This window comes from Trematomus bernacchii, unplaced genomic scaffold (assembly GCF_902827165.1).
Source record: "Trematomus bernacchii unplaced genomic scaffold, fTreBer1.1, whole genome shotgun sequence".
Taxonomy (NCBI): Eukaryota; Metazoa; Chordata; class Actinopteri; order Perciformes; family Nototheniidae; genus Trematomus; species Trematomus bernacchii.
The window spans coordinates 13,855,837-13,872,727 of NW_022988050.1; the positions used below are offsets into that span (position 1 = coordinate 13,855,837).

General features: G+C 38.7%; 1 protein-coding gene across 2 annotated transcripts; it reads right to left on the minus strand.

Annotated features, from left to right (window-relative positions):
- Positions 1-2,625: 2,625 nt before the first annotated feature.
- Positions 2,626-12,098, minus strand: ormdl3 (ORMDL sphingolipid biosynthesis regulator 3). 2 transcript variants are annotated; one of them, XM_034120057.1, is made up of 4 exons: positions 11,830-12,098; positions 10,697-10,956; positions 10,002-10,153; positions 2,626-5,099 (listed from the first exon to the last, which is right to left on the minus strand). In XM_034120057.1, the coding sequence occupies exons 2-4, from the start codon at positions 10,868-10,870 to the stop codon at positions 4,964-4,966; spliced, it is 462 nt and encodes a 153-aa protein (XP_033975948.1). In that variant the 5' UTR covers positions 10,871-10,956; positions 11,830-12,098; the 3' UTR covers positions 2,626-4,963. The 2 variants fall into 2 exon arrangements, with proteins under 2 accessions (XP_033975948.1, XP_033975947.1); XM_034120056.1 differs by having other exon boundaries at positions 11,802-12,098.
- Positions 12,099-16,891: the final 4,793 nt, after the last annotated feature.

Consider the following 16,891-nt stretch of genomic DNA (forward strand, 5'->3'; position numbering starts at 1 on the left):
GGATGGCAGATATACTGTAAATGTATTTGCAGCCAATTCTCCACATACTATTGGCTCCAACAATTATCTTGCATAGTATCCTGCATAAAATGTATGTGTGGGTAGTTACAAACAGGGATAACTAGCAATAAACATCATAACCCATAATAAAACACATTTTTAATGTTTCTTTTTTATTAGTCAGGTGGTGAACACGTTCTGCTTGTGCTAAACCTTAATGTTTAAAGTTATATTACGCTCAAATCCTGGCTCATGTGTTTTGATATTTAGGAGTATTGCATTAACTCCCCGTAGACTGCTATTCTGGATATGCCTTAAAAAGCAAATGGACAAAAAGACGTGAGGAAAGACAAATAATCTCTCCCTTAAAGCGCGCTTCAGATTAAATTCAATGGCAGACGTTTGCTGCCCTCTGTTGGAGAGAAAACGTAATAATACATATTTTTACAGTATTCTGTGAACTAACTCCAAATCCTTTTATATGTATCAAGTTTAATATCAATAATGATCAACTAACTATAGAATAACAATAAAGCACACACAATATGTTGGACCACATGCCTCAAATCATCACATGGCATGGGATGTAATTCAGTAAATTGGACCAGGAATTCCCGTTCACAAATGCATATTCAAATTAGCCTAAGGCTTCGGTCCGTCAATGCTCAAAGGACTAACTAACACTATTATGAAAATGCAAGATTGTGCATTGCATCGTGAGGGGAAGGGTAATCAGGCTTAAAATCTATTCAATTACAAAATTTCATTAAATAAAGTTACATTAGATATGATCAGAAAGAGATAATGACACAAACATGGCTGCCTCTGTGTGTTCTCTGAATAGCCGTTATATAAATGAATATAATGAGATAAGCAATGTTACTTTACATTTAATTCAAGGCGGAAATTAAACATTAATTCAATTTCAGACTTAAATCACTACAGATGTTTTGGAACTGGGTTAAGAGTTAACACATATTTAACTTCCATTAAAAGACGTGTACCAGACTATGATTGACAACTCCAAACAGATCAATGTTACTAAAAAAATAGTTAGAAATTACCACACAATTTGGGACTAGACATCTCTGTATATTGCATATTTCGTACTGTAAGCAATTGATCGTTCCTTGCCAATTTTATAATTTATGCACAGTTACCCCAACAAATGCACATGTATTCAATATCCACATTGTCCACATATATTATGTTTATTTTCATATTTGTGTTGTAATGTTTTTCTATTCTTTACTTGTGTTTCTTGATTTTTGCAGTACTTGCTTTTATTTGAAGTTATTTTTACTCTTTTTATGTTCATGTTAGCACAAATTCACCAAAGCTAATTCCTTGTATGGAAATCTACTAGACACAAAAAAAACATTATCATTTCTGTATTAACAAGGCTCTCATAACTTAATGTCCAACATGATCCTAAAAAAAAACACTAACTGCAGTGTGGAACACAACATGACAAACAATAATTAACTTAAGTTTGTAATTCAGGATGTGATGTTTCAAAACTGCGATGACAGCAAAAGATAATATTACATTTTGACCATTTTTATATTTTCACGTGTCCTGACTTCCAATATTTTCTATCATTAGCCTGCATATTGATGGACTCTATCCACCTTCCTACTCTTAATTCAAGGGTTTTTCACTTGAAATATTTAAAGAAATCAAAAAGGGTAACCTTCAACAGTCCTATGACTCATGAACGCAGAGTTACATATGTAATAGTGTTGTGCACTCCGACACTCATTTTCACTATAAAACTAAAATAAAACACACCTCTGCACAGACGTCGGGGTTCCAGATCTATGCGTTTCACAGCGAAACAACACGATACCCTGTTATATTCACTCATTACTTTCACTTAATCAATGTTTAACAAGCCCCCGGTGTTGTGTAACAGACAGAGGCTCAGCTTGCAATGTCCAAATAAAGACCAAGGATTACATTTTAGATGTGAAGTTGCTACCAGCTAGAATTGGCAGGGAGCACAAAGCAGCAACGTTTAAGCTATGTAGGTTTTCTAACATTTGTCATATTTGTTTTCCGCATATTTGTCTACTGAAGTATTGAAAGACTGTCTCATTGTGCACACTTGAAAAAATAATGCCTTTTTTTGGACCTAACTTTTAGAAACAAGCGCTTCAACTCAATTTCCCCATGTTCTAAATAAAGCCTGGGAGTTAAGATAAACAGCGCCCCATCGGATCTTTAAATCTATGTTTCAATTTCATGCTGAGCCTTCAAGATTTTTACTAATAAAGTAAAAAGAAAAAGGCAGGAGGCTCCTACAGGTTTCAAAGTCCTCAACAGGCTTTCACCAACTATTAACCAACAAAGCAGAGAAGTGGATGTATCTAACCTAGACAGGCACTCAGCCAAGGCCGGTGCAACAGTTTTCCGCACCTGTGATTGGGATCAGCTCTTCCTTGGCCCATGCTACGCTCTTCCAACAAGAAAACAGGCCGGTTGTACTGTATCTCCCATAATCCTGCTGACAAACAATCGGAACATAAAACCAAATATTCTTGGCAGATATATTAATAAATCTAGCGTTTCTCGTCCATTTCCTTTAAATACAACCTCAGGCACTAAAAAATACTAAAGCAGCAATATAGAATTTTAAGGTGATATTTAAAAAATACTGTATTTTGGGTCAAGCACTCTTTCAGAGCATCACATTGACATTTCCTTCAAAAACACTGATACAAACCAAAGACACTGTTTCACATTTAACATTCAATTTAACCTTCTTTAAAAATAAACAGTTGTCCTAAAAAAGAAAAACATGAAAAATGCATTATCACTGAAATATGAAAGCATGTCGTTAAAGCAAAGCCCTTTATGGTGAACATTTCTAGACATCATGATGCTGACAGCTGCAGCAGATCAGTATTTACAACTCCAATTCTTTGGTCCCATTTGTCGTTGGTTGGATCAAAGCCTCAATTCTAAAGTATGCCAATTCATTACATCAATTTGCTTCAAGAAAAAACTGAATAGAACTGTTTCTACTGTAGTTCAGCTCTAATACATCATGGATCGCAATAATTGAAACTGGTATTGTCACCTCTACTATTACTTCTGCTGCCACTGTCAGTTACATAAACATGCTGCTTACTGCTCTTACTACTACTGGGAGAATGATGTGAGGCCAACACTGTTCGTACGGTGGCCAACAGGTGCAAATGCGTTAGAGTGGCCAAAAACACTTCCATTAGGCGAAACACACTTTCAAAAACAAACACAAATGTGCCTTAACACATGCAAACGAAGGAACATCGTCACCAACTTGACGAAACATGCGCAGCGTTTATTTCTAACTTTATAATCTCCAAATGTCAACAAGTGCTCCGGTCCCCGCTGTGTGCATCACTTTTTAGTGTCCCAGTTTCTGTCGGTTTTCAGCTTCTAGCATTTTGTATTTGCAGTGTGAAGTAGTGAAGTAGGGGAATGTTTTATAAATGCTTTTGCGTTATTGAAAATGCAGAGCGTTTCTCCCCTAACGGAGATGTTTTGGGCCGTGTAGCGCGTTTGCACTTGTCGTCCACCTTATATTAGGGCTAAAATCTGTAAACATAATTCAAAAATGAATTTTCAATTAAAAAAAGAACATATTTAGCTATTTTGGAATATTCTATAAAAATCAGTTTTTCATTTGTAGGAGAGTTAACAATGAAATATAACATTTTCTTTATGTCTATACAGTTTTGGCTATCATTACTGAATCAAATCGTAGTTTTCCCAACAATTTAATATTATCCCTTCACGTTAAAATCGAATTGACTAATTAAAGATAAGAACTGCCATGATGACATGCTTCATGGATGCTACACATGCATTACACTAGCAAATGGTACAACTTTTAAATAAAAATGTTTCCTACCTTTTAGACATTCTCTCAACAACAACTTTGTAACATAACTCAGAATCCCTTTAGCACATACTTCAGTATAACTGAAATCTCTTTGATCCCAAAAAAAAGAGATTACATTGAGTGATTTCTAACATTCTGCCCCTTATCTACTGGAGCTACTATTTTAAGGAATTTGATTGTTCAGGCGTACCTCATAAAATGGTAACCCAGTGTGTATTTTGAGTCTGGATTACAAACTAAGATGCAGCCACACAGGCCCATGCTAATGTCATGGGTCCTGAGACTTTTAATTACAAGCATGAGTCCCCACATGTAACTATGTACTATAATAATCCTTTAACCTAAATTCCAGGATTTTGTTGAATCAAAAGAATGCTCTTGCGCATACTTTCTGCACTCAGGCCAGATGTCTCTGCAGGGGGAGGCTTACTGTGACACAAACCAGGACAAGAGGAGACCAAATACGGAAATGTTCAGATAAAAATAAGTGTTGTAATAACTGCCCATTCTTGGCCCAGAACAGCAAGGGGTTAGATATAAAACCTTGTGGTTTCCCGTGCCTCGCCTCCTTAGTGTTTAATTAAAGTATTGTTACTCTAAGGCCAGAAACCTCAAGAAAGAGGAAGCTTCTTGTTGGAGTGCAGCTGAATAAATACAGCAGTGTATCATTACCTACAAAATAACTTTTTGATTACAGCCTAAGTGCGCCAGTGGGTGTGAAATGGCACTTAAAATAGTTGCGACTACATTGTCGTCTGCCTCTGACATCGTTTCAGCAAAAAAAGGATCATAATACTCCCTTTTCTACAAAGAGTCTCAGAAAAACCTGTACCTCAAAAGAAAATTGTCTGCCAACAATCACAACAGCACACTTTCCCTTCTCTGAAAAGTATATTGAGTCTCTTTCCAGGTGTTTGGTCCACTAGGCTTCACTTAGAGTGCTGCTCAGCAGAGTCTGCAGCCAGAGAGCCACGGATCTTTGTTGATCTGCGGCCAAATCCGAGGCCTGATACTCTGTGTGCTCTCAGCAGTCCACAGGGACTTTAGGGGAAGGAGGAGTCCTCTTCAGCCTTGTCAGTACTTATTAATCCCAAAGATCCTCACGCCGTGCAGCTGGGGCAGCTTGGGGATGAGGACAGTGAGCAAGGAAACAGTGTTGACCACAAAATGGACCCGATCGTACTTGGTGTAGAAGCTGGTTAGTATGTACCTAAATCAGAGACAAAAAGGAGAGGAATAAGTAATGATTACGAGGGTTAAACAGATAAACAGTGTTTATGTCTGGGTTGTCTGTTGTCATTTTGATAACAAGCCTGAAGAACACAACAAGATCTTAGTTAAAGGGCCCATGTCATGCTTTTCCGGTTATTACCCGTCCCCTTGTGTGTTATGAAGGTTTTTATGCATGTAAACGGTCTGCAGAGTCAAAAACCCTCAAAGTACACCCTGTAGGGAGTAAAACTCTAACACAGTCTATGCTGCACCAAAACGCCTCGTTGGAGATTTCTCATTTGCCATTGTTTACTTCCTGGGTACTGTGACGTGTGAATACCCAGAGGCCACACCCTCTGCCAGCATTTCACGAAACAAAGCTTCACAAACCTCTCAGCGATTCATGCCGGATATGTACAGCGTAGGGCACTGAAGAACGATGCTGTTCCTACTTTGTTTGGACCAGCGGGAGATTCGGGTACACAACCTGTAAGTATTCATTGTTGTTTGTGTATTTATGATGTTTAAAACAAACAAGGTATCTACCATGACTGTTTAAATGGGTAAACGTTTTTCGGGCTGCTAAGCCATTGACACAGTGCTAACTGGGCAAACTAAGTTGCTAGCGTTTCCATATATCAACTCCAATGTCAGCAGATGGCCTTACATGTATCTCATAGCAGGAGAATGTCTGCATTCACACACACGAAATACTCATAGACAGTATACTCCGGGTGATTTACCGTACGGTCAGTCGCGAAACTTAATTACATTATAGTTGGCGTTCCTAGCGTGTATGCTACCGAGCTAAAAAAGAAGGCTACCAAGAGCTAGACATGAGTTTGCTAGGGAAAACATTGTTTTTATGCCAGCTACAATGAATGACCGAACGTAGCAGACTACCCGTATAAGATTGCAATTGTAAACATGTTCTTGCTAGCCTAATATGAACCATTAGCTGTTGTTCATAGTAGGTTGGCATATTACACTGAACAACTAGCATATTAAAAGGGGACCTATCATGCAAAATGCACTTTGTGATGTATTTTATACATAAATATGTGTCCCCGGTGCGTCGGGGAACTCACGCAGCGTCAGAAAATAAAACCCTCTCTCTTTTCCTCCGTACCCAAATCTTTTAAAAACAGGGGTACAACGAGCGGATACAGATTTGCTGCCGATCTGACGTCAAATCGGCAGCGGACCCACAGAAAATTGCTATCAGAAACAATGCCTGACGTGTTTTGGACGTAATCTCGTCTTTGTTTACATTAGCAAGTCTCGCTAACACTCAGAGCTAACCTGTACTGTAGAGCAGGGGTTTTCAAAGTGTGGGAAGGTGAGCCTCCCCTCAGAGAACATAAGAACAGCCGCGCCCCCCCCTCCCAATTATTATTGCTATTATTATTATTGTTGTTGTTGCTATAATGCAGGGGTATTATTATCCAGTGGAATGTCCTTACCTACTGGCCTAGTTAAATCAAAGTGGTTACTTTTTTTTGGCTGGGCAGTGTAGTTTTACACACCGTCTTATTTGACTTTCTCAGGACTTAAAACAGTTTTTTGGGGGCAGACCCCCACAAAGAAAAATATATTTACACATGTAAGGTCATCATCTTAACAGTTTGTTATGCTCATCGAGTTATCCGTGAGCAGAGCATCAAGTTGGCATGCCTATTGCAGCTGAATGCGGCGATTACCATCTTGTTCAGCAAAACGCCTCACAAACTTATTAAGATCTAAAGCTTTAGTGCGTTTGGATTCAATGCTGAGTACAGCCAAACTTGACAGTCTCTTCTCTGTCATTGTAGACCGCAAATACCTCATTCCTTCCGTGCACTTGGGTCCGAATGCGCCGTCCCGTTCAAATTAAATCGCCGCCAATCACATTTCCTCGCTCGTGCCAGGGCCGGGGGAGGGGTTACAAGGCGGCTCGCGTCTTGTGCTGCATTCACTTGCACTCGGACATTAGGGATTTTCTCTCATAAATGTCCGATGAGCCACAACTTTTATTTCAAAACAAAGCTGACGTTTTCTGCCAGACGCTGTCTCCTCTTTCACTTTAGGTAACTTCACTAAATATCGATCCATGTTGCCGCTCGCATAAAGTTAGCTGAAGTTAACTAGCTAGATTTCACTGTTTCTCGTTATTTTTTTCTCACGCTGCGCCTCCCCTGAAGCTCTAAGGCGCCCCCCAGGGGAGGCGCGCCTCACACTTTGAAAACCGCTGCTGTAGAGCACATGTGTTTAAAAAGCAGGAAATAAAAAAAGGAACTGACCTTGTGATAAACCCACAAGAGAAAAAGCATTTGAGCTCCATACTGTTTCAGAAATAATCTTTGATGTGGTTTAGAACAGGATGGCGTTTTATCACAGCAGAATTTAACTTTATCTCCGGTAGAATTCTGATCAGGCATTAGCTCCGCCTCCTCTTTTTTTTTTTTTTTTTTTAAAGCTAAGGACCCAAAATCTGCGTTTCTCCAACAGGGCTTTAAAAGAGGGGTTTGAGCAGTATGAGGCATGGCTACAATGGGTGAACTGTTTGGTATTTTAAGCAAAAAACTTCACAGTACATGTTTTGTATAGGTATGGCCCTACAATATATTTTTCCAATATAGCATAACAGGTCCACTTTAATCTAGCTGGCAAGCTAACGCACCTAAAACAACTAAGTTTCTCTAATATTTTGTAATTTGCATTTGATTTCGTCCAGCCAGATCAGGAAACTCCTGGCGTATCCGGCGGACAACACATGACGGGATGACCACTCTGATGCCTCGTCCTAAAAAGCCCCAGCACCAGCTTACAAAGCTGCGATAGGCAAGATGCCGAAAACGCCTATAAGGGGAGGAATGGATGATATACAGTGTATATATTTACACATTTTGTACATTTCTAAAAATAAAGTTTGATGGAAATACTTAGTAGCCTTTCTTCCCTGAATGATTTGCTCCTATGACATATCATTGTTGATGTTCCGCTCAGAGCCAAAAAAAGCACTGTGTTAGACATGGGCGGAGCCTCTCTGGTGGTTGACTAATCAGAACAGAGTGGCCGAGCTGACCAATCGGAGCACACTGGGCTCACAGGGAGGGGGGGGCAAGAGCTGCAACGAGCCATTTAGGACAGAGAGTGAACACCGGTGAATACACATACTTTACAGAGATGCTGTATGCGAAACCAATGTGAGTTTCGAAAATTGCACAGTATAAATCTATTTTAGTATACCTCAACAATGGAATTATGATCAGTGGAAATGGCCATGACATGGGCCCTTTAAAGGAAAACTAAAATCAAAAGATTTAAATGAAAGCTGTCAAAACATCACTACAATCAGAAGGATTTGATGGTTGCTGTTGGTAATCACAACGTTTGGAGAAAGAGAAGAGAGTCATAAGTTATCATTAAGAAAGATTATTTTAGTATAAGTCTCAGTCTATACATTATTGTTGTTTTAAAGAAAATCCTACTTTGTGTGTCTTTATGTATGCAATAACACTTTCACTTATTTGTCCTCTGACAATCGCAGACAAATGTTTATCACCTCGGAGCTCTCACAGTGCAAACACATTAATCTTTAGCACAGCTTCAACACGCCGAACAACAGGATTGCAGCATGAATTCATTGAAATTGAATATGCAAATGTGATGATGTAATGCTAATCTACAAATCTATAAAGCTCATCTTTAATGAAGAACATCCAAATCAACAGACATGGAACGAGACAAACATTCAGATATGCTTCTATAGTGAGTTCCCAGCACTTCCTGCATGAACCCTGACCTTATTTTAGCTACACGCTGGCAGAGGAAGCACAGATGTTCCTGGTGAGACACAAGTCAATAAGAAACTACTCTGATCTGTTGTAAACAACATTTTTAGAATTAACTGTACACACTAGTTAAAGATTTTCTATCGGCTAAGATTGAGGAACCCTGTTCTCTGCTCATCAAGTGAGGACGTGTAATAAAGGCTCAAGAGACTTTCCAAGACGTTTTTCTTTTCCATCTGGAGCCTCGATCCTGACCACATGTCTCCTGCTGCTGGCACTGGTTGCAACACAAGAGGCTTTGAAAGTAACAAGAAAAGTGTACACCTGCAAAAACTGCCATCACTACAATGTTTGAGCTGAGCCGGCAATTCAACCCCAGGGAACCAGAGTGCTTCCTGTAAACTGAACTCTGTCAGTTAATAAGGAAAGCAAAGAGCATGAAATCAGCAAATAGGACTGCTGCAAATACTAAGACCCTTAACAATTTGTGAGCTTGGCCAGCAGGGATATCAAGTAACATTAAAAAAAAGAGGTGCAAGGGGAGGACAACTGGAAAGGAAAGGTACAGTTTCACTCATTGTCAAAATGAAGTGAAACAGAAGACCCGTCTCGTACTGACTATTATATATGCAAAGCACCTGCAGTGTGGGGGTCCGGTGCCTTGCTCTTGCCTTTACCAGTAGTTAAACTGGCACCTCTAAAAGTACAAGTCCACACTCTGTACTTGGTCCATTTGGGGAATTGAACCAGCAACCCTCAGTTTCCCTACAGATATAGCGACTGCTTCCCAAAATAGTACAACTTTGCACAGAGTTATAGGTAAATATGCATCATTTGGTAGCACACTGATTAAAGCATCGGTTGGCCCAGGGGGGAAATTACCCACTTCCATAGAGATCCACACAAACTACTGGTGCCTGTGGATGGGAGGCCAGTGAGTGATCACGTTATTCTGGCTGGGCTATCCACACTCTCTTCTTCTGTTGACACCTAACCAATACCAAGCTTTGGTTCTCCAAAAGGTGCAATCCTCCTCTACTCTCTTTTTGAGTTCAGATCCATCCCTTATGATCAGCTGCGCCCTACACAACTAAAGGCCTAGCATTGGGTTCAGTGGAGCCACTTACAGGACAATAGGTGTGATGGTGAGGAACTTGCGTGACGCAGTGAACTGCACCCCATAGTCCATCTGCTCCCAGTATGTGAGGAGGCGAGCCTTGCCCTGATCTGGGGTCTCAAACGGCGTCCCTTTGACCGTGTGGAGAAGCAGGTACATGCACTGCAACAGACAAGGCACACATAGTCAGAGACAAAAAGGGGATTTTACATATCAATAACAGATCAATGTTGGGTGATACATTCTTATAATAGTCTGGATTAATTGACCTCAAAGCCATCAGGAAGTCTGGGAGCAACAAGTGGGTTCTACCCAAAAATACATGTTTTCCTCCTTACTTGTAGTAGCTTGATGGAACTAGATGGCACTTGTGGTGCTCAAAGATCACATTGAAGATAATATTGTACTCTTCAAGGCTAGAGGAGTCTTAGGTTATCAAAATATATGATGCAAGACTGAGTAATACCTCAGCTCTTTTAATTAAATGCTGGTTATAACATTTCTGGCACCCATTTATTAACCAAGAACATGACTAAGTGCAGTGACACAGCAAATAAAAAGTATCTTTCTTCTTAGATTCCTTAGTTCAGAGATTTGTAACCCTCTTACTCAACACTCCCCAAGTCTTTCACCAGGCTTCACTGTCTGTGTCCTCCTCTGACCCGACTCATTCGACAGATGTTCAGGGAAACTTTAACCACTCACCAGATTGTGAATGAGGTTGGTGAGGGTCCAGACCACGGGCACGCTGGCGAAGGGAATGCTGAGTATGATGACGTGCAGGAGGCCGATGCCCAGGATGTAAGTCAGCCACATTCCTCTGCTGTTCATCACTCGGGTGTTGGGGTTCACCTCGCTGTGCGCCGTGCCCACGTTCATGATGGTGTCTGTCTCCTCAGAGCGCTCTACCTACCGTATAATCGTACAAACGGTCTTGGTTTGACCCGAGCTGGCGTGACTGTCTACTGTAAGATAAACAGAGAGAGGTTTCCTGATTATTCAAGTCATTATCTTCAGGGCTATTAAGATTTATGGCAATTATCATAAGTGTGATTGTACAGTATACTGTTAACATTCATGGCCTACTGGCTCCAAGTTCTTCAGGTAAAATATACACTTTCATATAAGGCTCAGCAAGAAATACATACAAATATTTACCATTTAATTTATTTAAAACTCTGAAGGCTATAGAGAACTTCCCCTCTTCAGAGATAAATAATCTATCTATCTATTTTCATAACAATAGCTATTCCTCCTGGGGTATACATACATGTATTACACATATAACAGTGAAAATGTCAGTGTACTTTACTTTACATCGATTGAATAGTTTACTATATTTTGAATACCGTTAAGCATGAAAATAAGTTATTATAGTTACAATATTAATTTCAACATGGTATATGTTCTTTTATTTAATCCCCAAAGCCCCTGAATACAGCAATAAAGCACAATATGAAGATTTTAGTGGGCACATATCAGCCAATCAACATACATAATTGTGTGTGCATAGAAATAGATAGAAATAAAGCACAAATAAGGCTAAAATGAGATAAGAGTGAGCTAAAAATGGAAGAAAAACTGCTGATGGAGTCAGTATGCCTGTTCCACAGCAACTGATTGACAAAAGTAAACAATGTAGCAAGCGTTGGTCAATCCAGCATGCTGCCTTGTGAGTTGCCTAAAATCTAACTGGCTACACAGTTATCCATAACGTGGCTAAACAGATCCACAAGTGGACTAGCAAACAATACTGGGATTCAAATATTCTTATCATTTCAATTATAGGTGAGTAAATCATTGCACTCACAGCAGAGAAAAATGGCTTCAACTCCGACCTGTATTGGCACTAGTCCGTTATCACAGTTTTTGTTTTATCGATGCCTTCAGTTATGTAACTGGTTCTATCACCGGGGGACCAGCGAGGCTCCAGGGCTTTCATCAGTCATCCGGTGACCATCTTTCGGCTTCAAACGTGCTGCTTAGCGCTGAGGGTGTGCTCGTGGAGGCTCACTATCAATGGAGACACACTTCCACTTTTTCTCTTCGTCTTCCAGACAACAGCTGGTGACAACACAGCACAGTTCATGATGTAACGTCACCGCTATTCGCTTTCACGGCCCCATATTTAGGGTGAGTTTTTTTACTCTTCGCATTCTGAAGTGATTGGTTTTTGTAGATCACGTGGCCAGAGCTGGCCAATCTGGATTTAATGCGTTTTTAAATGAAACGTGTTACACTCCCCCTTTGGACGTCACATCGTAGGCGGGATCAGAGGAAACGGGCATGAATGACACTTGGGAATTGATAGAGAAAAAAATAGAAGCTGTACAGTAGTCGTTTGAAACATTTACCAAATTGTGGGTATGTTTTGTGAAAAATCCTTTAAAAAAACTTTTATAGGCATGAATTTTCCAAACATTCTTTGTACATGTGATGTTAGCTTATTTATTTCCTTGTTAGTTAAAAATGTCCGTTTTAACAGCCTGTGGCCTATGACCTCTCTTATGATCTTATTTGTGTGCAAAAATAATAATAATAAAAAAACATGTATTTGTCCTAACTTATATATATTTTGATATATAAAAAATGTGTACATATTGCAACATGTGCAGTTAGAAATAATATGTAATATAAAGAGAAAGTTGTTCTCTGCACTATATATATAAACGACAGCTGTACCCATTTTTCAAAAATGGCGCTGTTTATTGCCATTTAGATATATTGGTGTATGGTGTGAATGTATTGTGTAATGTGTATTTTAATGTATATCTACAGAATATTTGTAATGTAGGCCTATTGTGGTTTTATGATCATGAACTGTACCTTATGTTGCCTATAATCAAATGAATTGTCCCTAATGAATAACATAAATGAATTTATTGCAATAGAGTGCAAAATTGTATTATTCTATTTTATTTGTATTTACTTGCACATCTTGCAACATTCTCTTGCACTATTTTATTTCTATTCTGTTATTTCTTGCACTATTCCTATTGGTTGTATCTGTTTTATGTCCCATATATATTCATGTTGCATTGTTGGAGGTTACGTTTGTCATTGCCATATCTACACTATAGCTACTGTGCATATGACAATAAAGCCTTGAATTGAATCTTGAAAATGATCAAACCTTCAATCACCCCAGCTAGTAACAGACAGGGAATGAACAATGGGCATGGTCTTTTTTTACTCTGACCTCCACCAAAAACACCGAGCGATACACAACCACTCATACAATTCTTGTCGCACATGTATGGTCACACACTAAATTATTGGCTAAATAAATAAACTTGTCAAGGGCTTTAAATATAGTTTGTGGATCTTTTGTTAGAATGTTTTGGTTTGGATGTGCGTACCCAAAATCATGTTTAATATCATCGCTAGAGAAAAATAGATGTCATCCTGAGGGAGACAAGAATGTCTTTACTAAATGTCACGGCAATCCATTGAATACATGGTGAAACGTCTTGGTCTGGGCCAAACCACTGACTGAACAACCATACAACTCTTTATTCCAATCAAGGTTAGGGTTATTCAGATCTAAATCAAATTAACTTTTTAAGTACATTTCTGTTTAATTCTAACAGCATCTGGCTCAGACATCGGTTAGCCCTTCATAGCAAAGTACAAAAGGAGGCCCTTGACTACTAATGTACCCTAGGTGAGAGAAGACCTGCTGGAGGCAATGAAGTATGACTGACGGGCAGATTCTCTGGTCCCAAAATCAAAGACCAACAGTGTCATGTTATAGATCTTAAGATAAGTCGTGATACTAATTTAGGCTCACAGTAGCCCGAGGCCAAAGGGGTCAGCTGTGCTCTACCTGCATGCGATGTTACCTTACACCCCCACTGTTTTTAAGGGTACCTCTGTGATGAACGGCATGAAACAGGTTTGGACTTTCTCTGATGCTCATAGCCTTGGGTGCTCTAGCTGTGATAGCTATGTAAACCTAGAGCTCTGTACTAATGCGAACCATGGATGACAGTGCTGTGAGATCATTGCTGGCACAGGAACAAAGGCCAAACCCATGACATTGATAAAACAGACCTCAGGTAGGGGGGAAATGATGACGTCTTCAGATGACACATAAACAAGACGTCACCTGAGTATGTTCATCATTGAGAGACAATTAAAGGGATTTAAAAAAAAATATACAGAATAATTATTTTCAGTCTGAAAAGTAATGATAATGATGCTTATTTTACGAGAAATAAACGGATACCTAAGTGCACTCTGTTCTCCTTTTATACTGCTTTCAGTACACTGCTAATATACACAAGAAACCTTTCTAGTTAAACCTAAAAGAAAAACATCTTTAAACTAATTGAAAATTAGGACAAAAGGTAAAATAAAAAAAAGTGTGATAGCTACATTTTAAAGTGCAGTTACACTACACACACTAAACATATTTGTTGACCCTCCTGTTATATTCGTTTTTCTGTAAAAAAAACAACAACATTCCTGGGTCAATGTGTATTACTGCAGCAGCCTTTAACGAACACCTGCACTGCACACGAGTAACAGCCTTCACTCTGATCTGTATTCTGTGTCCTTCCCAGACACACATGGCATATTTTCTACTCGCAGTATGGGTTTATAATACTTATTCATTATTTGTGTTTGTATATATGTTTGATATTCTGATTGTAAATACTCTCTAAATTAATGTTATCCATAATGCAAAGTTATTAGGATGATTAACACATTATAAAAGGAAAAGTTAATGATGCTCTGTAATGATACATTTGAGTTTAATGTGTTACTTGTTTTTTTATCAGCTGCAGCGACTGATATTAAACTGTCAACTAAACTGTTAAGTGTAGTACAGAAAAAAAAACAGTAGTAATAACGCACTGACGCCAAAGGGGGGCGACATTACACTACAAATAAGTGCCTTCACTTCCTAAAAATTACCCATGCCATTTATCGTGTTATATTAACATATTCCGTACTTTTTTACAGTTCGTACAAAGCACAAACAATACAACGATTTCAAGGACTCAAAATACCAGCAGAGAAAATATATTTTGAAGATTATCTCTTTGAACAGACTTCACTAGATACTTTGAAGTGTTTAAAGGTGTATTCTAAGGAAAAAAACTATTTTCACCATGTAGATCTAATCTATGTTCACATGTAAGTGAAGAAAGACTAAATGCGGACCAGTCAACATACGGCAGATAAGAATGTGTTATTTTTTTTCACTTACTCTCCAAATCGGCTAGTGTGTTTCTCAAACTGTATCATTGGAGGAAACTGTATTACAGGAGGCCCACGTGCTGTCATGGACACTAAAGGATCAAGGTTAGTGATATTCATTCAAACGAACATTGTTTTTGCAATAAGTGGCTCATTTATTCATGGTCGAGGTCGCATTATTTTTCAGATTTGTTAAACTTTGCTTGTGCACATAGTCTTTAGTTTCTTTTATATCAGGAGACCATGAGTCGAAATCTAGTTCAAGGAGTTTTTTTACGTGATGCTCCTACGCGTAAAAAATATGATAATAGATATTTCTATTATAGTTATATTAAATTAAATGTAACAACAATATAGGTTGACCTGGCCTCACGAGAGCTCTGAGCGAGACTTGAGGGTTCCATGGTTGCTATGCAGGCTCTCCAGGTTAATGCTCTTAGTTTGAACAAACACAAACTTCCTGACGGTCAGAAACTCAACATTTCTGCTCTCACTCGACAATTTCTCTGAAAACAAACCCATAAACCTGATACTTTTTGCTTCCGGACCTCTCCCTAAACCCTACTGTCAAGACGTACAGGACGTTTTTCGGGTTAGATGTGACATGATTTATTCACTTTTTTCACCCATGTTGTTTTCAATGCATTTTACCACTGACGCTCTCCAAACCCCGTACAAAATCACCGATATATCTGAAGATATTGACAAATTCTTCTATTTTTATTGTTAATTAATCAAATTAGAGTGTAATAATCCTGCTGTGACAAAATACTGACCAACCGTTTCACCTGTTGAAAAAGTTAGCATGCTAACGTAGGCTATGTTTATTTTACCTTTTATTTTTAGTGCTACAAACCTAACTGAAACAAGCTTACAAGTTACAACATTATTTTATCCTTTTTATTGAATATGACTGATATTCACGATTTTCCTCGTTTCTTGATCATTACAAAGTAGATTAAGTGAAATAACTGCAACAGAAATAGATTTATATTTACATGCTATTGTCAATTAGTAGGAGAGCATAAATTAACATATTGCTGAAGAAATTGTGGCGTAATTTTGCCTCTGTGAAAGTCATATAAGCCTGCTTAATGTAAACCTCACTGTAAAAAAGCATTGAGAGATAGCAGTAGCCTACAAACTAGGATTATAAATAACATTGTGTGCATCTACGTAAATATGTTTTCATAAATTCAGATTTATTGAGACACAAGTTGGTGCATTCTTGAGTCCTTTTTCCAGCCTGAAGCATGAATATTTTTCAGTTTGCTTTCTTTATGCCTTGTTCCAGCAACACATGTTAACATTTGTAAGGCAATGCAAAGAAAGTGTGAAACAAATGCATCCATTTGGGACTTTGCTACTATTTTATACTGCAAACACTCTTTACTCTTGCTCGTGTTTAGTTTTCGTGCATGTTCTTTATGTTTTGGCATTGCAATATTGATCCTTTGAATTCAATACGTGGAAGTGATTCTGGTGTAACACTCCATGGTATATTAACCTGATGTGTTGTGTTTATCACCTTCAGTTGGTCCAAGCAAACAAGTGGACAGCTCATCCTTCGCAGGATCCCAGCAGCACTTGGCTCCTCACCTGGCTCTGCTTCATTCAGTCCACTGAGAGCCACGGTAAGAAGGGCGCACATTTTCCAGAAGCTAAACATCACACATTTTACACAATTACTATAAA